The 25,379-nt window shown below is 32.9% G+C and overlaps 2 protein-coding genes across 2 annotated transcripts in view; both read right to left on the reverse strand.

Annotated features, from left to right (window-relative positions):
- The window catches only part of Vta1 (vesicle trafficking 1), a 67,322-nt gene extending 56,423 nt beyond the window's left edge, over positions 1 to 10,899 (reverse strand). The window contains exon 1 of the mRNA XM_076858194.2: positions 10,728 to 10,899. Coding sequence (XP_076714309.1) covers positions 10,728 to 10,839 — 112 coding nt within the window. The 5' untranslated portion in view covers positions 10,840 to 10,899. The remainder of the gene's footprint in view (positions 1 to 10,727) is intronic.
- Positions 10,900 to 20,209: 9,310 nt separating this feature from the next.
- Gje1 (gap junction protein epsilon 1) lies at positions 20,210 to 21,913 on the reverse strand. The gene is made up of 3 exons (XM_076859680.1): positions 21,875 to 21,913; positions 21,079 to 21,261; positions 20,210 to 20,605 (listed from the first exon to the last, which is right to left on the reverse strand). The coding sequence occupies exons 1-3, from the start codon at positions 21,911 to 21,913 to the stop codon at positions 20,210 to 20,212; spliced, it is 618 nt and encodes a 205-aa protein (XP_076715795.1).
- Between the last annotated feature and the right edge of the window lie 3,466 nt (positions 21,914 to 25,379).

Below are 25,379 nucleotides of genomic sequence, written 5' to 3' on the forward strand. Positions count from 1 at the left end.
GATCAAAATAACAATAGGAAATAGATTATTAATGGCTAATCTCTATGTAGATTACCATCTAATAACAAAGAAATCCAGTATTATTTAGCTTTTACTTATACTAAGTTAAATTTTTCTATATGTCCTGTATCATCTCTGAAATAAAATAAGCAGATGAACTAACAACTTCCTAAATATTTAATTTTCCCTTTGATCATATAAGCAAGTGAAATCTCTCAGGAACGTTTATATTCCTTCACTGAAAGTCTATTGATTTTACAATGTCACCCCCTAGAGGAAACTTCAAAAAAACAAGCGTGAAACTTTATACTTTTAGTTATAACAAACTTAAAAAGGGAAAGAAAGATCTTTCTGGCTTTAGCTTTACCTACAGGATTAAACTTGGCAGTATCAAAATGTTTATCATACAGTGTCTGCTGTTACTAGATGCAAAAAAAATTTTTCTGCTTTATTAAAGGGAAGGGAGATGCAATTCAAAGATATAGTGTTAACAGAAAGTCTGTCCTTCATTTCCAGTCTCCACTTTTTCACTGTCTTTTTGTCCTCCCAGTTTAACTATCCCCTTTCCCCTCAATCACTCTGCTGCTTATTCAACAACTTGTCCTCTCATTATAGGCTACTGACAATTTTTTATTCAGCCATTTCTCTTTTGACATCTGACAATAAGTTCCTGAGTCTATTACTTAGTTACAAAAGGACCAGAATCACAGCAAAGACCAAATGAGGTTATCTTGAAGAAAATCATTATTGTTACAAATGCCAACAGCTGCATGTCAGTTGCCTGGCTTCTTGTTTTGGTGACAACAATATGGTTATTGTTCCCTCCAGGGACCACTATTGCAATAAAATCCAGGTCCTTTTAGCAAATATTTCTGGAATTCCTATTCTTTCAAAGCAGCAAGGGAGCAAGTTGGCTTCCATAAGTATAGAGTTTAGAAGAGAAGACAAATAAAAACACAACTAAGGTAAAGCCACATAAGACAGAAAAGACAAAGCAAATATGTACCTGAAAACTAGGGGTTTAAATGAAGGCCTCCCAGGAAAAATGACTTCAGGCTAGTAGTACTTTAAAGATAAAAATGGAGTTTGTGTGGTGGGAAAAGGAAGAGGTGTGGAAGTAGAAAAAATAATGTTCAAGTCTTGGAAACAAGAGAAAGTAAGGTACCAAGAGTGGAATGAAATTGATTAAAACTACAAACTATTATTCGAATTCAAATCATAAGGGGCCACTGAGGACACATTTTTTTTCTGACTGACATATGGAGCTCCTAACAGGTGGCTTTAAAAACATTTTTTGCTTTTCATAAAGCTTTATCTTATTTTTATGGTCTGAAATATGCCTCCTTAAAAGAAAACAGAAAACTTAAAAATCACCATCTCTGAACCTAAAAGCCACAACATTCCCCTAAGTACACACATACAAAAATACATATCAGATCATTGTGTATATAGAATTGTGTACCCTACATTTTCATATAACTTTCCCCTTACAGAAAAAAAATGCTTTGTAATTTTTACACGATTAAAGTAACCATTTCCACAATAACATTTTTATATATATTAACATTTATATAACATTTATATATGTATAACATTTATGTGTATATTTATATATGTGATATCACAAATGTATAAATAACTACTCAGGAAGTCTGCAAAAGTTTCTTAGTATATTTGTGATTATTTCCTAAAGATGAATTTCCTAAAACCAGAATACTTCATTATAGATATTTTTATTTTACCCAAAGACCTTCAAAAACTTTCTATCAATCAACACTGCTATGTCAATACAGGCTTTACAACATTGATTGGCACTCAGGTAAAACTTTACCATTTTAATTCACACTTATTACTAAGCTGAATGTTAATAGTTACTATTTACTTTTTCATGATTTGTATGTACATGGTTTTTTTATTCAGTAATTAATGGGAATCTCAGTTTTAAAAATATATATATTTGTGTTTTATATATTAGAGATACTGATCCTTTGTCCTGTTACTGAAAATGTTTTCCTAATGTATTATCTATTACATTAATTTGTAATATGCAGAAATTTGTAATATGCAGAAATTGTGTCACAGAAGTTCTACATGGTTAGAGTACACTACGTCATTTACTTGAGTTCTTTCATTAAACATTTGAGGCAACAGGAATCACCTGTTTGAAGCAGAAGCTAGGAAGATACAACAGTGCAAGTGTAAGATGAGGGTATACCAGAAAAACTGAGATGAAAAATTAATGAGTGGTCAGTTGTGAGTGAAGGGAAGTTCAGCTTTTAATTTTCAGCAATTTGAAAGTATGGCAGAAATAGAAGATATTCTAGAAAACTTAATATATCAACATTAGCTCAAGCAGATTTTTTTCAATAGAATTTAAGAAATACATTAAACTTCCCAAAGATTACAAGAGTTTTGCTTTATTGATGACTTCTTAACCCAACTTAAGTTAAAAAAGATGTGCTCTTCTCAAGAATATTTAAGAAACCAGCATAACATTGTCACCCAAAATCCCAAAATGGTAACTTAAAAATAATGATAATGAAAGAACTAAATAGTCTCACTTAAAAACATTCTTGGGAGAACATAGACAAAATAAAATGAACTAAGTAAGAAAAATAATAGTCTTGATGTTCCAAAGCACAATACAAAAAAGAATAAAAAAAATAGAAAAAGATAGATGTCACCCAAATTACCACCTTTTTGTTTGTGCAATACTTTGTTATGAAGACAAAAAGACAAGCTAAAGACTGGGAGAAAATATGTGCAAAACAAATACCTGACAGAGGACTAGTAACCCAATGATGTAAAAAAAGGGGGTGGGGGCAGAAACTTAAAATTTTCACCAAAGATGATATGCATGTAGTAAAAAAGCACATGATAAGATGTTCAACTTCATGAGCCATCATGAAAACAAAAATTAAAACTCTGACACACAAATTAATGCTAGGTACAGGAGTGCACATCTATAATCTCAGCAGCTCAGGAGTCTAAGGCAGGAGGATAACAAATTCAAAGTCAGTCTCAGAAATTTAGGGAGGCCCTAATCAACTTAGTGAGACCCTGTCTCAAAAAAAAAAGTTTGTGTGTGTTGAGGATATGACTCAGTGGTTAAGTGCCCCTGGGTTCAATCCCTAGTATCTAAATAAACAAAAAACCAAATAAATAAATAAATGCTGTGCTGAGGTTTTGGAGAAACAGGTTCACTCATTCATATGTTGTAAGTCGAATGTAATATGATACAGTCACTCTGGAAAATCATACTAATTTCCTTTAAAATTAAATGTACAATTACTAATTTTCTAGATTAATGGTAGAAAACTAAAAGTAATGAATTGCTGTATATATAAGATCCAGAAATTATACTTCTGGTCTTTTATCTCAGAGAAATGATAACTTATGTTCACACAAAAAACTGTATATAAACATTCTAGCATTATTTGTAATATGTATATATTGGAAACAAACATCCTTCAATGGTCAAATTGTTAAGTTTTAGTATAGACACATGACGAAATATGACTAAGCAAACTAACTTGGATCAATTTCCAGAGAATTGTACCAAGTAAATAAAAGCCAATTCCAATAACTTACATAATGTATGATTTCATTTATATAACATTTTTGATGATAAAATTTAAGAACCAGAGAACAGGTTAGAGTTTACCAAGAGACAGAGGTGAGGTAGGGGTAGAATGGAAAGTAATATGGTTATCAGTAGGCAAAATGAATGATTTTTCTCGTGGACTATTCTTTCTTGATTAAGGCTATAGCTACAGAAGTATATACTTGACAAAACTGTTAAGAACTAGGAATGTATACACACAAACAAATGTAAGTAAAACTGGGAAAGTCTGAGTTAGACTTGTGAATTGTATTAATATTAATATTTTGGTTGTGATGATATATTTTAATTTGGTAAGATATTTCCACTGTGTAAAAGGCACGTAGGGTCCCTCTCTCTGAATTTCTTAAAACTGCATATGAATCTCAAATTATCTCAAAATTCAAACAGGGAAACAATATACATGTTTTCTGTATAAATAGACAAAAAGTAATCTGACTTACATTGTTTCAGCATTTCTGAAGTGTTCTGAAAATAAAAGAGCAAACAACCTAGAAACAAAATTAAGGCAATTTTCGAATATGGTTAAACACTGGAGAATTACCATTAAGGCCAAAGATGGGTAATTTTTGGAAATTATAATAAATACTAGAAAAGAGAAGGCACAATGTGTATATTCTATCATGATATGACCTATGACTTATTTGAAAACTGATAACAAACACAGTAAGGCACAGGTTGAGAATCCTTTATTCAAAATGCTTGGGACCAGCAATGTTTCAAATTTTGGAATATTTGAATAAACATAATGAGATATCCTGGGGAAGGTACTCAGTCTCAAAGTGAAATTTTTTTATGTTCTGTACACATTTTGAAGGCCATTTTCTATAATAATTTTTATTAATTTTGTGTATGAAATAGTTTCATGATGTGGAACCTTCTACTTGTGACATGCAGCACTCAAAGTTTCAGATACTTAGAGAGTTTGGGTTTTGGATTAAGGATACACAACCTGTAATAAATTATAAAATATACAGTATTGGGATCCTATTACATTTCCCTCCTAGATTAGTGGAAGAAAACTAAAAGTAATGAATTGCTGTATATTTACTTATTCAATTAAAAAAATAACAATCATTCACTATGTCTTAGTGAAAGAATACAAGATATTAATTCTTGTCCTCCAGGAGGACCAAGATTGAAAGGAAAATAGATGTTTATAAACAACACAATGTGTTAAGACAGGACCATACTAGAATAATTTCTAGACCATCCTTAAGAGGTCATAAAAAGCAATCTATAAGAAATAAGATTGTAGTGAACCAGTAAGAATAAGTTAGTCAAATTCAGACGACGTCAGAAGGGGATTCTGGCAAAGAGCAGCTGATATAAAGCTTTTATGAATCAGAATGTAGTTTAGCAATATAATTTTAATCTTTTTCTCACAAAAAATTCTTCCTTACTCTAGGAGTTTAGAAAAGTATTATTTGCTATAAAATAGAAGAGTATCCCTTCACACATTTTGAAGCTGACATATAAACCTTTTCTTCAAGAAGTTTACACAGGTTTTAAAAAAGTGAATTCTATACTATAGGGAATTGACTTAACATCTGAGCAGTCATCTTAAATGTTAACCGCCATCTTATGAGTTTCCCTTTCCTGTACTTCCTCTGCGGGAACACTCCCCAATCTCCACAGTGACTTACCCCATGGTACCATAACCCTATGCCAATCCCAAGGACATGACCCCTTGAAAGCCCCATGGTGCCATCCACCTAAGCCAATCCCATGCTATTTCCCACCCACCTAGCTGACACAAGCACCCCCACCTAACACCTGAACATCTCAGGGCCTCTCTCTACTCTATAGAGGGATGGCCTTTATTTGTCAGCTCTGACAAATAAATGTTCATGTGGATCTCCACTTGGTCTCTGTCCTTCATTTCTGGCTCCCCTGTCTCTCGCTTCTCAGTTTCCTTTCACAGACTATATCCAATACTGATATCTAAAAAATACATCACTCTTCCAATTTTAAATATTTTAACAATGTGGAAACTATCATAATCTTCTGATTATAAAGAGCTCCTAAGAGTCAAGAAAGTTTAATTGTACCTTTTTCTTTTGAAAGTATCTTTTTCTGATATTTCTATTACTTAGCCTATAGAATTTCACAATAAATGGTGCATTTGTATGCTTAAGAGTCCATTCTTGGTTCTCCTTTATACTTCTGCAACAAAAAGTGTTAAAAAATTTACAAAATTTCCATGAAACAAAGTATTTTGAGTTTTTACAATTATTGTTAATATATAATTGACAACCACACAAATACATATTGTACATTTTAGTGTTAAATATAAAAAATAAATTTTTATTGGAAATGTGTCTTATAATCAGTTAAATCAAATTAATATGATTAATACTTTTTTATGAATTTAACATGGAAGAAACAATTCACATAAAAAGTTAGAAGAGAATGAAAGGAGTTTGTCACAAAAAAATCCTTGAATCATTTAAATTCCTTCTGGTTTATATGCTAAAAACCATATAATTACCTCCCTTCAAACAATATTTTTAATAATATCTTGGTTGACAATTGAATTAGGTGTGTTTCAAAATTTCTTTAAAAACTAGAAATGGATTTGTTAGGCTATCATTCCAGTAACTCATTTTCTCAATTTCTATGACATATACAAAAATGATATTACAAAGATTCATCGTTTCCCTTGAATCAGTCTTCTTGTTTATTGTACGACACAGATTAAATTAAAAACATTAATTTCAACATGGTTTTGCCAAAAAAAGGTTTAAATGTTTTTATCCCATCATCTGTTTCAAATATATTTTTGTTTAAACAAAACAAAGCCTAAACAAATAAAAACAAAACTAGACAAGAGAACCTCAGAGCCAAAGATTTAGCTCATTAGTTTAAGGAGAAATGTCTAACATATTAGATAAATGGCAAAGCCAGTTGTTAATGCCAAACTACTTTTTCAGAAAAATATAACTTAATATTCCAACTGGAATATCAATCATCCCTTTTCTAAATTCTAATTCAATAGAGCAAGAAGCCACAGAGCCCCTAGAGGAGCTTGTTGTTTGGATGAAATAGAGAACTTTTGCTTTTGGTATTTTTCTTTTGATTGCTATGCGTTGCTCTCAACTTAGGAATTAATGAACAAAGCATGCAGCAATAAGGTCATCTAATGAAAATTCATATCATTTTGAGAATTTGGAACACTGCAACACAGGACAGTGTTTAAAATGAAGCATTACCCCTAAGAGCAGGAGAATTTTCCCCTCTGGCCCTTGCAGGTAATTTTCCCAAAGCTCCCTCCCCAAACCCTCTTATGCATGACCTAGGCCCCAAACCACTCCTGCTAGCCCCCTTGATAAAATCGAAAATGTGGGTGCTAATATTCCAGAACAATTTCTCCCTCTTTTGAGATTCATTCTTGTTCAACTGTTTCTAAAAAGAGAAAAACTCAAGGTGACTCCCTGCATCCTGCTAACACAATGTTCTACCCTCTTTCCTCAAACTAGATTTTTTTTTTTTTTAATTTCATGACTAGTATTTTAAAATAAGGGCTTAATCATTGCTCTACTTAATTTTCTTCCCTACAAGTCAGGGAAAGTCAAGAAGCTCTACCTATTATCTTAATTAATAGAGGCTTCACTAACACCAGCAATTTGAACTGTCTCATTTTTCTAGACACTTTGGATTTTCTAACTTCTCCCTCAGGGCAATATACCATAACAATAAGAAATTTGACAATATAATTTCTTTGTTAAAATAGAAAGGCAACTGGAAACAGGATGTAGGCAAAGACAGTGGCATACTTTGCTTTCCTGATCAAAAGCACTTGTCAGGAAGAACAATTTTAGAAAAAGAGCTTGGAAGTTGTGAATTGGAAAATTGATTCCTTTAGACTTCGAAGAATATTATAGAATCCCCAGTTTGAAAAGTGCTGGTTATGTATGCTTAATGGACAATTACCAGAAAAGAAATCTTGATTAGTGTTCTGTTGAACAGCAAAGTAAGATCCACAAATACAGCAGCTAAAGCAATCATCAGATGGCAAATACAAACATTTGAATTATTCAAAGTAAAAAGAGTATTTAAAAAATATCAGTGGTAAAAAAACTATCTGAAATATTCTTTTTTTTCCCCCCTTCCTTATTAACTTAGAATGATATTCTTTACTTATAAACAGTTAAGGTCATCAAATGACCTTCTTTCCATTTTGGGAATCTGGAACACTGCAGCACAGAACAGTTTTTAACATGAGGCATTATCCTTAAAAGAGAGATGTATATATGATATATATGAATTATAAAATACACATATTGGGATACTATTACATGTCCTTAATAATTAGGGATAGCATCTTAAAAAGTGACAAACTGCTGTATAATTTATTTATTCAAAAAACAAAAAATTTACAAGTATTCACTATCTTAGTTACTATATTAGGAGTTGGAATTCAATATGTACCCATACAAAACAATCTGGAAACAAAAAATAAAAGTAAACTCAATAAATGGGATAAACAATAAGGTTCATGGAGATGAAGACAGGCCTCCAAAAAAATCAATGTAGAATGTAGAACAAACAAAAATGAAAAATTGTGGAAGAATTAAGAACAAAGAAGTTAAAGAGGGAAAGTGCAACATTAATCAGTTTCACTAGGGAACAGAGACAAAGTAGAAGTAATATCTGAATAGATTCTAAATATTTTTCTAAAACTGATGAAAGGTATCTATCTACAGACTCAGGAAGCTAAAAGTCCCAAACAAGTAGATAGAAATAAGTAAATAAATAGATAAATACAGGCCTAGAAAATTAGAATGTAAACCATAAAGCAAGAGACTGATAAATTTTAATAGTTTAAAACTGAATTTTTGAAAAAGAATTTCATAGAAAAAATATCAAATTATGAACTGGAGAAGAAGACATCTGCAACACAAATAACAAAGCATTAATGTATATATTATCAAGAAAAGACAGAACTATAGATAAAAGGGCAAATGTGGTAAATGGGCATTTCAAAGGGGAAATCACATATGGGTAATTAACATATGAAAAGATGTTGAACATCATTAAGACTCAGAGAATTGCAAATATAATTCCAATGAGACACCATTCACCCCCACCAGATTTGTAAGAATTAAAAAGTCTAATAACATCAAACATGATGAGTACATTAACGTTCATTTTATTATTCCTTAAACTCAGTATGCACATTATGCATATTCTTATATATGAAAAATTTTATTAATAACTGGACTTTGCAATAAAATGTGTGTTCATCACCTTGGGGAGAGCTATTTCAGTGAAATAGTGGGGATGAAAACTAGACTGCAGTGGGCTGAAAAGGCTCTTTAAGAATATAAAGGCAACTACAGACTATAGACAATTCAAGCTTATGTATGGGGTTGGGTAGATAGAGCTGCAGCTTTAGGGGGAAGTCCTGGTGAAAGTTTCTGTTGTTTTTATTTTTTGAATAAAGAAAATCAGACAGGCTTAGAAAGAAATAACAAAAGGGTAAGGATAATCACACAGGAAATAAAGAGTCTGGGGCGGTCACAAAGGTACAAAATAACTCATGAATAAGGATTAATTTTAGATGAGAATGAGGGGTCCTATTTCACTGCTATGAGAGATTACTTCTTTGTTGTTCTCCCATCATTTTCCTCTAGCTCTATCCACTCCAGTCACAATGGTGTCCTTACTCTTCCTTAAAGCAGGCCTCTGCCTAAGGATTTTTATACTTCAATCCCTCTATAAAGAATACTCCTTCCCAAATGTACATGAAGAGTTGCTTTCCAATCCTTCCTTTCATCAAATATCAACTCAGGTGTGTTCTCTGACCAATTTGAAACTAAAATCCCCTTCACACTCTCTACCACCACTCTAAGTACTCCCTATTTCCTTTCTCTGCCTTATTTTTATTCATTGTCTTCTAATATTGTATAGCACATATATTTGATTGTTTAACTTCCTTACTCCCATTGTATGTAAGGTTCGTGAATTTGGACCGAAGTTAAGGTTTTTAGTAATTCTTGGTAAAAGATAAAAGCTCAACAAATACATGCAAAATGAATGATTAATGGTTCCTGCTTAAAGAAGTGAAAACAATGCTTTAACATTTTAACAAAATGAAGTGAGGCATAGAGTATAATCAATTTACTGCCTACAGAAGAGGTGAAAATTGAGTTGCATCTTAAATCAGGAGTCTGACAAGCAGAGAAAAAAGGGGGCATTCTGGGACATTTGGGAATGGGATATATGTGTAGTACAGTAGAGATGATCAGATTTTAGCTGACCTTACAATGTCAACAACAGAAGAAGTATACAGAGCTTCTCCACTCTAAAAAACCTTTTAGAAGATTTATTAGTAGGTCACTTGTTGTATTTGGAGTACCAAATATATAATAAAGTTTATATAAAAATACCCACACTATTCTCTTTAACTAATGTAAAGGAAAAAGTCTAAACAAACTTAACCTGTTTTCCCATAAGCTCTAGTACACAATATGTAGCACAAAGTGGGAATACTGCTAACAAACTTTTCAACTAGAAAAAGAAGCTAGGAGTAAATACTGCCATTGGTGGGAAAGAGCAGTTGGGAGGCGAAACAGGAATTGTCAAATTCAACTATTTAGTAGCATATACTCTCTAATTATCATTTACGAATTCTGCACTGGACCTGAGTGCTGTCAAAACCAACCTGCACTTACCCGTTTTCAGAGTTTATCTTCCTTTTTATCCAAATCACTACTAGATTTGAGACACTTTTTCGTTTTAACCTCATCTCAGTTACTCAACTATGCAGACTATTTCCAGGGGGCAGGAAGCTCAGAAAACCTGGGGGTGTGTTCCAGAGTTCATCAACCCCTTTAGTCAGTTCTGGAACGCAACAAAAAGAAACGGGAGAGGCGGTGGACACTATGGCTTTTGGAGTTTGGGCCATTCTGGGGCTTGTGAAAAGGTCTGGCTCCCTGAGAAGGGCGGGGACCAGGCGTTCCCAGAGGTCAAAGCTCAGGTCGAAAGCGGTGGCGGGGGGGGGGGGGGGGGGCAACGGGGCGTGCCCCGAGAACCCTGGGTGGCCTGTGGGCCCCGGGGTGTAACTGGGAGGGGAGGGGCGCGGCGACTCGGAAAGACTCACAGTAATAGGCCACCACAGGGTCCCGCTTGTCATGCTCCTGAGCGGTCCTCAGATGATGCTGTATGCTCTTAAATTGTGGGGGGAGCGGGGGCAGGGGTGCAAGAGCAGCCATCTCTAATCCAGGAATCACCTCTTCCTACTCGCGCGTCACCGACACTTCCGCTTCCGTCTGGGCGGTCGCGCGGCGAACGTCGGGCACATCCCAGTCTATCTCTTGTTGCTCAGCGACGTCAAGTCAACTACGGATGCTCAGTAGGGACAAGCAGTGAGCGCCTGGCTCTTGGCGTTTATAGCCCAAAGAGGGCTGAGCGCCTCGGCAGCGATGTTGTACATGACACCGGCGCTCTCTTCTGGTAGAAGGAAGAAGAGTTGTTTTGTTTTGCTTTTTTTCGTTTGTTGATTTGGCTAGTGGCAAAAGGAGAGATAACAAAGGGAAAAACAAGAAAATAATGTTTATTGACTGGGAGGAAGAGTAAAAGCCCAATTGCTTTTGGCATCATTCAGCATTTATCCCTTTCATTTATTTCCTCAAGTAATCTTAATAGTGTCCATAGTAACCTTTTTTGATTAGAATTTTAATTTACATTATTGCATGAGAAGAGAAATTGTGAGTTTAAATTTTAAATTTGAAAATTCTGTGTTGATACATTGGATAAAATAACCAGATTTTTTCAAAATAAATACTAAATGCATGAAGCTAAAAGAAAATCAAACTTCTGTTGTGAACTTGCTAGTGAGTATTTTTAGTGAATGAATGTTCTGTAGACTGCTATTACTGAAGAATGATTAGCAATTTGCAAAGTATTTTTACATTCATTATCTTGTCCTCTATACAGAGTGTTGGGGACTTATTTAATGCTGTTGTCTCATACTGTGGTGCAACAGACGTCAGCCTTTCTTTCTACCATCAGTGATCTCAATTCTCTTTGCTTTCATTTTCATCACATAAAATCATACTTCAAGACTTTACGTTTCATTTACCTCCTTTAACAACCTGCATCTTTGCTTTGTCTCAGTCCCCGGTTTTGAGGATTTTTCTTAAAACTCATTTCCATTGAAATCCTATTATTTTCAAGAACCACACTCTCAAGCTCTAGAATTTCTCTTTGCCTCCAATTTTTTTAATTACTCCCCTCTCCCTACCACCAATAAGTCATTCCACATCTTTATATTATTACACTCTGCATTCATTGTTTGCAGAATTCATGGTATCACTGTGGGTTTGGTTTTTTACCCAGCATGAACAGATTTCTGTACCCTTCACCAGTCTCAGCAATACATTCTCAAATGATATCTTGAGATTGTATTTTTTCTTTGTCTTTCTCTTTTCACCTCTCTTGACTTCTTAAAGTTTCTGGGTCAGTAGAGAAATCAGTGAAGAAACACAGACTGGAACCTATATATGTCTTCTTTCCAACCACACAACTTGTCATTTATTATTCACCTAATGAAAATTTTGAAATTTTAATGGTGCATGTACTAGAGTCAAGGACCAGTGCCCTAGTGAGTGTTCATAGATAATATTTCAAGATTTGCCTACTTTTTTCAAGTCAGGACTTCTGCCCTAATTGCTTTGACGAACAATTTACTTCTTGCTATGAGGCCACAGATACAAATTCTTTCACCTTCCCTCTGTCACAACTCAAAGTAATTGTAGCTAGCATTTGCTGAGCCTCTACTACATATCATGCATGTTGCTAGTGTCTTTCTATTAATTTATTTAATTTCACCATAGCCTGTAAGGCAGATATCATAATTATTTTACAGATGAGAAAATGGGTCACAGAGTTTAGGTAATTTGCACAAGTCACAGTCAGTAAGGATGAGTGTTTAACATTGAAATCTAAGTGTTTTGCTTTCAGAACCTGTGTACCTAACCATTACCACTGGACCGGGTTGTCTCGGTAGACCAATATATTCTTGTATTTTATCTTTGCTCTATTCCATTATCCTATTCCATCATCCTCTTTCTTGTGAAGGCTGCACCTCCTGTTATTTCCTGACCTCTCCCTTTGGGACCCCAATTTTCCAGTCCTTCATTTGCTTATGTGGGCAAGTTGGAAAGGTGTTAGGGGTAAACAAATATGTGAAAGTGATGGAATTGGCTTTTGCCCCATTGTATCAACACACAACTGTCTTTTTTCTTAACTGAATACCTTCATGAGAAAATAATTGATATGATGGGGTGCCATGCAAAGAATAGAGGAACTTTGGGCAAAGGGGAGGGAGGGACATGGGGGCAGGAAAGATGGTGGAATGAGACGGACATCATTACTCTAGGTACATGTATGACTGCACATATAGTGCAACTCTACATCGTGTACAACTAAAGAAATGAAAAGTTGTGCTCCATTTGTGTACATTGAACCAAAATGCTTTAAGCTGCCATGTATAACTAATTAGAACAAATTTTAACAAAAAGGAAAACTAAATTAATAAATAAGAAAGAAAAGTTCAGACTGTGTTAGCACTACAGCACTTTGGAATTATGCGAGGAGATGAAACAAATATTAACAACAGTGATGTTTGTTGTTCTTCGTTTACTATATGAAGAACTTACTATGATATTTTGCCTAAATTCCTCTTCTGTCTGGCCAGTTTTGGAGGGATCTGCCCTTACTTTCCAGGACCTTGGTAAGTGAGGGGTTGGTAGAGATGCAGAGCGAGATGGGGGTGAGGGTGACTCAGGGAAGAAGAAAAGGGAGAGAAATTAGAACTGAACCATGTTTCAATGGGAAAAGTTAAAAGTTTTGCATGCCCAATGGACTCCTTGTGTATGTATGTTTACCTCACAGTAAAAGTTTCTGTTCCATTATGGTCAGAATTAATTTGATGGTAAAAGACAAATCAATCTATGCAGTGAGAGTTATATCTGTAGCTATATCTTTTGGGTACCCTGCATGTGTTACCCCCATCCAAATATCATGAGACTCACATCCTAATTTGTTGGAATCCCCCCCAAATAAAGATGTTTCTTGTTAGAAAAAATCTATCAGAAAAATAAGGGAAGATCCTGAAAACTGGGATAGGCACATTTACTCTGCTATGGCTGTGACATTTTGAAACCATAAAAGTTACAGTTTACATTTTCAACATGCATAGCTAGTTCTACAGCATCATTGAATTACATGAATACATTTAGAAAGAATTAACGTGTATATGCTGAATTATTTCTGCTCCCTCTGTTCCTATTTAGGATGCTTATCCTCTTTCCAGCTCCAGATTCTGCTTAATATGGCTTTAAAGAAAACTTGAGAGTATTTGGTATAAGTCCCCCTTCTTATTTTACTTTTTCACAATTGCATGAGATATTTTAGGTCTATTGTATTTCCACATAAATTTTAGAAACAATTTGTCAATTTCTACAAAAATTTGCTGGATTTTGACTGGAATTATAGTGAATTTATAGATTAATTTGAAGTGATTGAAGTTAAAAATGATTAAGATTTTCAACATTAAATTTTTTGTTTGAAATATTCTGCAGAAATGTTAACTTTGATAAATTTCATTATTCAAGTAGGGTTTTCTACATTCTTTAGAATTTTTTATGTGCTTTATTATGTTTATGAGTAAAGATAATTTTCTTTTTTTCCAATTTGTGTTTTGCTTTGTTTGCTTTATTTATTGAATAAATGTATGTTCAAGTATATATTTCGCTTTTTGTGATTTCTTTTATTGAATTCTAGTTCAACATGAAATAGAAGTGATAAAAGTGGATATCCTTGCCTTTTTCCAAATTATAGGAAAAATTATTCATTATGTTGATATTAAATGAGATGTTTACTGAAGATTTCCTAAGATGCTTTTATTAAGTTTAGGTAATTCTTTTTTAGAATGAAAGGCTTGAATCATTTGTTTCCTCATAAGTGGGTGTTAAATTTAATCACATGCCTTTATATGTATCTATTAAGATATCTGTGGACTTCTTCATTCATTTAATACAGTTCAATTACATTAATTGATTAACAGTATTAAACTTTCATTCCTGGGATTAAACTGCACTTGAACATAATGTATTATCTGCACATACATAGAGGGATTACATTTGTTAATACACTTTTGCTAAGATTTTTTAAAATCAAAGATATGCTGGTTTCATTAAATGAAATGGGAAATATTCCCTCTTCATTTCCAAAAGAGATCTTGGAGTATGATTTCTTTCTAAACATTTGATAGAATTACAAGCAAGTTCATGTGAACCTGCAGTTTTCTTCTTGAAAAGGGTTTGGATTTAAAATTGATTTCTTTAATAGATTCAGGGATGTTTCTTCTATTTATACTAATTGTTTTCTGTTGAATCAGCTTTTAGGAAAATGTGTTTCAAGGAATTTTTCCATCTTATCCAAGTACCAAACTTATTGTTATACATTATTCAAGAGTCCTTGTAATCATTTTAATGTCCTATCATGAAATCCCTTTTTTCCCTTCATTGTATGGATAATTTTTTATATATATATCCTGTATCATCTATAATGGTCTACTTTAAAATCTATTAGTTTTATGAAGGTTTCAATGAACCAGCTTTTTGTTTAATGCATTTTCTTTATTACCTTTCAGTTTCTATCTCTATATTTTATATGCTTTTTTCCCCATTCTTCTATTTAATTTATATTTAAATTATCATATTTCTAATTTCATAATATGAGATGCTTAAACTATTTTATTATTTTTTTCAAATGTAATATTTAGAACAAACTTTCAGTATTCTGCTAAACACTGTTTAATGCTTCCTACAATTTTTCTTTTAATAAATTGTGTTTGTATTATCATTTTGTTTTTAATTTCCATTGTAATTTATTCTTTGATCCATGGATTAATAAAAGTACATCATTACTTTTTCAAACATTTGGGCATATTCTTGTTATTTTTGTTGATTTCTAGTTTAATTCCATTGTTATCAATAAACGTATTCTGTATGATTTCCAACCTTATGACATCTTATGGCCAAGCAATGATCTCTCTGTGAATGTTTTGCATAATACTTGAAGAGAATATATATTCTTCTGGCATTGTAAGGAGTGGTGTATAGGAATCAATAGGTTCAAGTTGGTTATTAGTAATGTTTAATTTTGTTTTATCTTTATGATGTTTGTTTACTATTTAACTGAATACTGAGAAATATTGAAATCTTAAACTGCAATTAGATTCATTTCTCTTCTTAATCTATCTTTGCTTCAATGAATTAGATTAATTTCTCTTTTTAATCTATATATATATAGATTAAAATATTGACATATATATATATATATATATATATATATATATATATATATATATATCAATAGAAAATGTTTTTTTAAATTCCTATCATTATTTCTTGCCCTGAAATTTGCTTGGGTTTTTTCCTATTAATATAGTCAATTGAGCTCTCTGATGTTTAGTGTTTCATGATATAACTTTTCTTTTTTTTACCATCTATATTTAAATGGTTTGAATATTAAATATTTTAAAATGTTTAAAATGGGGTTCCTGTTAATAATTTTGTCTCAATTTAAAAAAATACATTAAGATAGATAATCTCTATTTTTATATAGAATTTCAAAATCTTTTATATTTATTGTAGCTATTGATGTGTTTGGGTTTAAGTCTACTAACTTCTTGTTGATTTCTATTTGTCTTATTTTTTTCTTTTTCTTTTTTTTGCAAGTGAAAATGAAATGATAATACAAACACAATTTATAAAAAAATTGTAGGAATTCACTTTGAGATTAAGTGATATTAAGTGAATGTTTTATGATTAATGTTTTATGATTCTACTTAATTTCTATTTAAATTTCTTTGTTGGCTTGTTAACCAAAATTTTGTTGATTTGATTTGTTGGTTGTATTATATTTTATATCATATATAATATATCTTTAAAATTATCACAATATCTGCCAATGACAATATATAACTTACATATATATTTATGAATATTATAGTAGTATACTTCTATACTTAAATTGATTTGTCAGAGGCTTATCTATTTTATTGTTATTTTCCACAGCCATTTTGGATTTATTTATTCTACATCATTTGTTTTATAATTTATAACTATCTGCGTACATCATTTAAAAACTATCTTTGTTTTTATTTTTATTTTGAAGTTCTTAGGTTTGTTTTTGAATTACCTTTATTGTTTCTGTGTTCATTATTGACTTATTTTCTGCTGTCCATTTTCTAAGCACTACAAATTTAGTTATAGCTCATGCATTTTTATATGTAATATTCTGCCTATTGTTCATATATAAATAGTCTGAAAAACTTTAGTTTAAATTATTTATTTGGTTCAAGAGCTTTTTATATAAATAGTTTAAAATATCTTTTCAAATAGATATAATTTGTTTAGTTTAGTTTTTTTTTTTTTTTTTGTACTGGGATTTGAACTCAGGTTGAGCCACATTACCAGCCCTGTTTTGTATTTTATTTAGAGATAGGATCTCACTGAGTTGCTTAGTGCTTCGCCTTTGCTGAGTCTGGCTGTGAATTCACTATCCTCCTGTCTCAGTTTTCCTAGCAACTTGGATTATAGGCATGAGCCACCACACCAGTCAATTTGTTTAGTTTTAGTAAAACTGTTCTTTTTAGGTTTACTATATTTTCATTTTGGTCAGAAAATGAATTTTTATATTTAAATCTCAATTTTTTTACATATAACATTTATTATCCAGGACGATATACTGTTTGCTAACAATCCTGATGTAGGTACTACAAAATGAAATAATAGAACAGTGGTTCAGTAAGAAATTAAAAAGATTGTCCAAACAAATTCTCACCTTATCTCTATCTTTAAACATGACAATTTATACTTGTCTTGTTTCATTTTTTTTCTTGCTATAATAAAATATCACAGACTGGGTAATTCATAAAGAAAAAAAATTTATTTCTTGGAATTCTGCAGGTTGAGAATTCCAAGAACAGAGATCTGGCATCAGGAGATGACCTTTATGGCAAAAGGAGTCAATCACATGGTGAGAGAGCAAAAGACCAAACTTGCTTAAATAACAAATTCACTCTTCTGATAACAAGCCCTCTCCCTGATAACAACATGGATCCATTCATGTGAGCCGGGCCCTCATGACCTAATAAAGATCTCTCTTTTCAATACTGTTGCATTAAGGAATAAGTATCTACCACATGAACTTTTGGAGACATGTTCAAACTTTTGCAGTGCTGTTTTCTTAAAAGACGTAGAGATAAGCAGGGTTCCTTTGGGGGCTCATAAATCCATCTGTCTACATTGTCAATAGAGGAGAAACAGTCCAAGAAGGCCACAGAGGATGGAATTCAAAGGCCACACCGTTGTAGTTAGAGGTGAAGCCACAAAGCAAGACACCTGAGATCTGCAAAGGTCTTCAGCTGAGTTTTGGGTAGGGTAACATCTTCAAACATATTTTTCGGGCAAGAACTGCTTAAAAGGATTCAAAGGAACAATACCTGAGATGTACACAGGACTGAAATCGTTGCTGTTCCCAACAGTGAGAGTGGAAAAATCTTTTGTCGAGGGGGCAACTTTGACAATGCCCAACTTTAAAGGATAAATTAAATAAAAAAAAAATAAATCAAAATATTTGTGTATGAATGGGCATACATTAAGAGAAAATCGGCTGTGCCCTTTTTTTTGAAAGCATGATCTTCCCGAAGGAAAATAATGAGAGGCAAACCAGGAAGAAGCCCTTTTCCCCGTTGTGCATTCATTCTTTCCTTGGGCACAATGAGGACCTGTCCCTGCAAATGCAACAGTTTATTCGGCAGCCATGGGTCAACCAGTGTGAGGATGCTACTTAGGATTTTAAGTAGTGGAAGGAATACATTTCCTAACCATTAAAAGGACACCTCATAGGGCACTCAGAAAGGTTTTTGCCTTTGTCACTGGGCAAAGTAAGGACTATACTGGTCCCATCTAGCAAAGTTTAAAAGGAAGCAGAGGCAACTACCATTTTCAAGTAACGTAACTATGTTCCAGAAGAAACGTTAGGAATATCTCTCAATAGAAAACTATCTAGCATCCAACAAGGTAGAAGACACTATGTTTGACATCCAATTGACGATTAGCAGCCTTGCCAAGTTGTGGGAAAGAAAATATAACTCATAATAAATAATATGTGTATCTTTGTGGGCAGATTGTTGGGAACAGTTCAATTTGGATATAAACAATAAAGGGGTATGTTATCTTAGATAATTTAAATATTATAATAATAATAATAATAATAATAATAATAATAATAATTTAATATTTTGGTTTATTGATACCAAAGATCAGATATCTTAAACAAAGACAATAAATAAATATTATTTTTCTTTAGGGTAAGTTATTATTCCAGTCCTCACTATCTTGGCTTGGTACTAGACTGCTCATTAGAATGTGTTCTCATATAGATACTAAATTTCAACTATCTTTTTAAATGAATTCCCAATGCAGTACATGTTAAAACTAGCTATTCAGTAGCTACTTATTGAATGAAGGAAAGTTATATTTACTCCTATGCTTTCATGTAGAGAAAGCTTAATGATGTAAAAAAATTAAATCCAGAAATTCATAATAGTAAACATAGGCTCAATAATGCTTAATAAAATACTAAAATCCTCAGTATTTGGTTGATATGGCTATTTCTCTAATAAGACAACAATGTAAGGCAATATTACATAAGGATTTTAAATGATATAAAATGAAGATGACTATTAGTAAGACAGGCAGATAGAAAGGCATGAATCAATATGAAATTATTTTAAATAGTTTTATAGCTATGGAGGAAGTCTAACTTAATGTAAACATAATTTTTATTTCAATCAAGTAAAGGTTATTTTTACTTGATACTTACGGGAACAACAAGAAAAGAGGAAACCATGCACAATAATATTCATAAAATTTTAAATTTATTTGGTGGTTATATTTCCAAATCATTTAATATTAAAAATTTCAAGAAAACAATGTAAGTATTAAAAATGTAATTGCTCCATTTCTTCAAGTTAGTGATCAAACTATGGAATTACTCCTTCAATAATTATAACTTTGGTGTTTCAGTAAGTTATATTTTATATGAATGCAAAAATAGTTACATCCTCAATGTTAAAACTGCATGATTCAGAGGAAAGGGAAATAGGAAGATCTGGATTCTAGTTTTTATGACTTTGAACACCTAAATTACCATCCCTAAACATTAATTTTCAGTATGCTAAAAGATAATGAAAGTTTAGCCACAAAATGATCTGATCAACTAAGATGTTGTTTGTGAGGGAAGAGATGATTAACTAATGTTGATGAGTTGACATTAGTTTTCTATATATTTTATAATAAAATAAATGCTAAAATTAAAATAGAATGAAACATTTGTTCAACAATCTCTGTCTTAGATCTTAGTATTACACTTTATAGTAGACATAAATTTCAGACACACCAAAGTAAATTTTAAGAACATATATTTATATTTGAAATTGAGGTACTCACTGAATAAATGAAACTAAATAAAAATGATACATAACTATGGCATGATTAACCCTTGTCATTGCCTAATTAGAAAACATAATCTTCTAAATACAATCTCAAAAACCTCAGTGACACATAATACCACTGTGATTACAGTAAATGTATACATTGCAATGAGAAAAATGGTCTTTTCAACATGTTCTGGAACCATGCATTTTATAATAGACATTTTTTTCCCAAGAGATGCAGCATCACACAAGTAAAGTGGTTTTACTTGGAAACCAAAGAGGTGAATCTGAAGCCAAAATGCTATCACCTCTAGAGTAATTCTTAATAAAACTGAGAAGATGTAGATCACAGTGTAGATGGGCTTTTGAAGAATACATTCTTGATTGATGCTTTTACATGCAGCATAAAGATGGAAAATAGCTCCAGGAACCAGGACAATCACTAGTTGTAATGCCCAGAATACCTAATGTATGTCAGAAATATCTTAGTCAAATCAATGGATCAACATATAACCAAAAATACCCTAAAAAATGCCGATTCTTGACAGAAGCTAAATTAAAAATTCTAAGTTTCATAGAAGTCTTACAAACAGTAAATAGAAGATCATAAGCACAGCAATGTTTGACATATTTAATTACTAGGACATTTACAACCCAAACACAGTAATTGTTAAAATATGATGATATTTTACCTGTCAATAATGAATTACTTAATTTTAGTAGCTACTTAATTTCTATATTCTAAATACAAATCTGAAGTATAATTTTAGTATCAATAGATGATAGAATTTCTGAATACACAGCCAATGAGAGAAAAAGTAATATTAATTCTGGAAACCATGCCTGTTAAAATACTCCTTTTACTGATATTATTTTACTTTAAAAAAAAAATTGTGTGTTGTGGAGTCAATGTTAATGTGCTCACAGAAAAACTTACTTGTGGAGTGATCGGCCTGAATTGATTGTAGCAGAAAAGGTTTATGTCTCTTTTGTCTGGATCACAGCTGAAGTGCAGAGCCTCGTTCCCATAAACCGCAAAACCTAACACTCCCAGGAAGAACATTCGGACAGATCCAAAGAAAAGTGTGTGGAATTGACCAATCACGGTCGGAGGTTTAACCTTTTATAGTTTCAGGAGGAAAAAGGTCATTGAAAATAAACATTAATAAAGGAATATTCTAAAGGATGTTCTCATGATCACATTTTTAAAATTTCAGGTTCAAGAAGTTTTGAAGCAAGATAGATTTGTAGCAATCATCAGACAAATACAATGCCTCTATTATGAGATTTCTCATGCCTTTTCACCCTCAAAATATGAAATGCAACAGTCAAATAGGGACATATTGTCAATGAAATGTATTATTTTTAGAAATATTTTAAGCAGCTTTGAGTTCAATTAATATCCTCTTCCCCTCTAAGCCCTTTGGAAAATTAGATGACAGATTGAATATTAAACACTATCTTAAATATTGTTTATTTAGTTGTCACTACAAGTTTTTTTGGCTTCTTAATTATGGAATTGAAAGAATGAATCATTTTAAGACATCAACATCTAAAGGTACTTACTGAATTCTTCTATTTATAGATTTAACTTCAGAATATTTTGAAGTATAAGGTTGTTATTTATATTATTCACCATAAATATAGAGGAACTTACCTATCACCACTCATGTAAATCAGGTCAATAAACACAAATATCATAAAAATTGATTATTTTTTGGTATCATACTTACACATCCTTCATAGAAGTTTTTGATGTAATTTAGAGACATGTCTCAGGAAATGCTATCCTGGCATCCCTGTGGGTTAATTCTTGAACCACGTTGCTGGTTCGCTTCTGCCAGAATCAAACTCCTATATTCTCTCATGACTCTTAGAGCAGAAAACACTCATCATTGCAAATTTCTCTCCCCTCCTCCTTTTCTATCTTTTTTTTTTTTCATAGATCTCTGGGGCCCCAGTCAACTTTCCTATCTCTGTCCCAAAAGAAAACAAAAACAAAGACACAAAAGCAGAGGGCATGTGGTCAATCTAATAATCCCTTGACTTGCACTATCAGCATAGCCAGCCAGTCAGCCAGGAGTGCCAGCAAAGCAAGAGGCCAGCTGGACAAAGGCTCTGAGCACTCAATGCCTCTGCAATTACCTGAGAGTTGTCTGCATGTAAACCAGTGGACTCTTTAGCTTGGGGTTCTATTAGGTGTGTCCTAAAAGATAAGTATATGGGCAATATCCCAGACCCCTTCTTGTTTACTTCCATGGAATATAACTAACTTCTAGCAAGTATAAGAAATAGTAACAAGGCTATGATAAATATTATCATTGAATATTACTAGTGTGTTCCTTTGTCTTTTTGCTGAATACTTGCCGCATATATAGAAACACGATTAGGTGTCAATTCTAAGAACACACTTATGGGACTACTAATCAAGGTGAGACTGGGGTCTAGCCCAAACCATCAGAATGATACTTTTTTTCCCTTTCATTCTTCAGTAGATAAGTTTCTCTGTTCCTCTTGCTGTGGGTGTTCAGGATCTTCACTAACCAAGACAGACAAGTAACTACTTCTAATTGATGCATCTATTTTCTATCTTCCATACACCTATAATGCTAGATGGAACATATTTGATTTCCTTACCTGTCTTTCTCATCTTTATTTGTCTTGTAATTTGTTGAAGATCTTAACTCCAGACTTCACACTGTATTCTAGCAGTGGAGAAGTGACTGCATGGTACCTGTCACTATGGGCAAAGGGCAAAGGTGATAGCAGGGCTGAATAGGATTAATGTGCTGGATAGGAAGCAATAAAAACAAGCAACTTGATGATTCCTCAGAATTATTAGATAAAAGTATTGGAGAAAAGGTTCTCATTTTTCCAGAATCAGAATTCCAGGCTTCCTTTGTGTTGATTCCTATGAAGGGACATCTAAAAGCCCTAAGAGCCATATGCATGGGAGAAATCCTGTTTTGACTTCTAATGTTGTGCAGTAATGAATGTTATTGTATAGTTAAATATATATAAGTGTTGGACATGTATGAATTATCAGCATCTTCATTGGTCCTTTAAGGGATGTAGATAAGTGTCTAAAAATTGATGGTACGTGTAGAAGAGGGAAATGCAGAATCATCTTCATTGTTGGGTGATCTATGAGGGGCCAAATGAATAATATCAGTTTTTCCCCTTACAGGTTCTGACCAAACTGAGTAATAAGATAAAGGAATAAGATCTAAAGGTGCCAAAATATTATCCTTGTTACACATCAAAATTAGAGGTTGACCAGGGCTGTGGTTTCTCTTTAGGAAATTGTGATTCTTAGTAAATTGTTGTGTCATGGTCAATGCTACATCATGGTTGCTTTTCCTGCCTATGTGGGGTGCCTGCCCGCTACTATAAGAGTCAAGGCATGAAAAGAGCAAGATAGAACTGCTGATCTTTGTAGGGCAACTTGCTCACAGGAAGAAAATGCTGGACAATAAATAAGATAGCAGCTTTTGTGAGACGGGCATCACACTCTGACCATTGGCAGGGCTGTTAAGGTAATGCCGTGGGCTCTTTTGCATTCTAATAGTTGCAGGTTTTAAAAAGCAGCAAGACAGGAAGCCCCCAATATACAAACATTGCTTAGGACTTTGCTTGGCACATGTTTGCTAATCCAGATTTGAGAAACAGCTTTCTGCTTCTTCATGGATCTGCAAAATCATATCACAGAGGTATGGGTTCAAAGACAGGAAAAAATTGTGGGCAGTTGTTTTTGTATTCTTTTATGAATATTCTATCATAAGTATTTTTATTTCTTCCAGCCATCTTTAACTGTTATTCCAGGATGCTGAAACTCTTCTCTAATTATAGCATCAATGCTAAAATCTATGGCTTTATGACTTGCATTATATCTAGATATGGCTCCAATGTGACTTTCTTACTCCAGAACCTGGAGTTACAACAGAAATATTAACACAAAATGGTGATACAGGTATAGGTTGATCACATAGATAATTCTAATCCCAAACTGGAAGAACCAGAGGCACATATGTGTCTCTGCTCCATAACAATTCTGAAATCTCACAGGGAGAATTGTTGTCAGTTTTTCCTACTTCGGACAAAGGGAACATTCCATGACTAGGGCATAGTACTATTCTTTGAAAGCTGCTCTCCAGCCTACTGTGCTTTCATGCTTAATAGAAGGGATTCCCTTTTGCTGACAATAGTCTGTAGATATTCAGTGGTCTGTAGTTCTGTACTCTGTGTTCTTGGCTGAAAGTATTTTCCCTTTGACATTAGAAAAAAATGATATGTTAGAAGCTGAATAGCTTCTTCAGTTTGCTTTCTGCTTTATTCTGCTAGAAGAAAACTGGAGAACCAGCAGTGCCTTTTTATAATTTGAGCAATATCTGGCTGTTTTAATGCATCCTAATGATTCTTTTGTTGGTACAACACTCTTAATTACATTTTGCCTTTCTATGAATTGGATTTAATATACTTAGCTTGACAAAAATCATATAATTATTCAATTATTATTATTATTATTAACCTGGGAATTTAACCCAGGATCACTTACCTACTGAGCCACATTCCCAGTCCCCTGTCTTTATTTATTTTTTTTTTTAAATTTTGAGACAGAGTCTCCTAAGTTGCTTAGTGCCTTGCCGAATTGCTAAGACTGGCTTTGAATTTGGGATCCTCCTGCCTCAGCCTCCTGAGCCATGGGGGTTACAGGAATACTGTTATTTTAAGGCCATGTTTCTCTTTTTAAATATATATTTACTATTATTTTTGTATTAGACTTTCTCTGAGACCATGCTTTTAAGATTTTTAGAAATCTTTTTACCAAACTGAGATACTCACTACTCATGCCTTAAATATTTAAGTAACATAAGCACATTATAGCCACACCATTAATTTAATTTTATCCCAAGACCATTTCTTACATTAGAAATTTCTACCAGCCAGGGAGATTAAGGTGAGCAAAATATTTCCATTCCCAGGTAGGATGTCCTGACTCCTATCTAGTTTTTCCAAATTTTGCTTGTAAATTTATTTTTAGGCTTCTAGACAAAGTAATATATGGAGACTGATTGCTAGGACCCAGAAACATGGGAAATTAAGGGGGAAAATAGTTTGTACCCTCTTTATTTTTCTCTTATTTTCTCCTGTGAAAATGTTAGGGGATTATGGGGTACATAGTAGGTGGATGGTGCTGTGGAGTTTGACCTTATATTACACTCCTGACCATTCTCATTA

The sequence above is a fragment of the Callospermophilus lateralis genome, chromosome 6 (genome assembly GCF_048772815.1).
Source record: "Callospermophilus lateralis isolate mCalLat2 chromosome 6, mCalLat2.hap1, whole genome shotgun sequence".
Lineage (NCBI taxonomy): Eukaryota > Metazoa > Chordata > Mammalia > Rodentia > Sciuridae > Callospermophilus > Callospermophilus lateralis.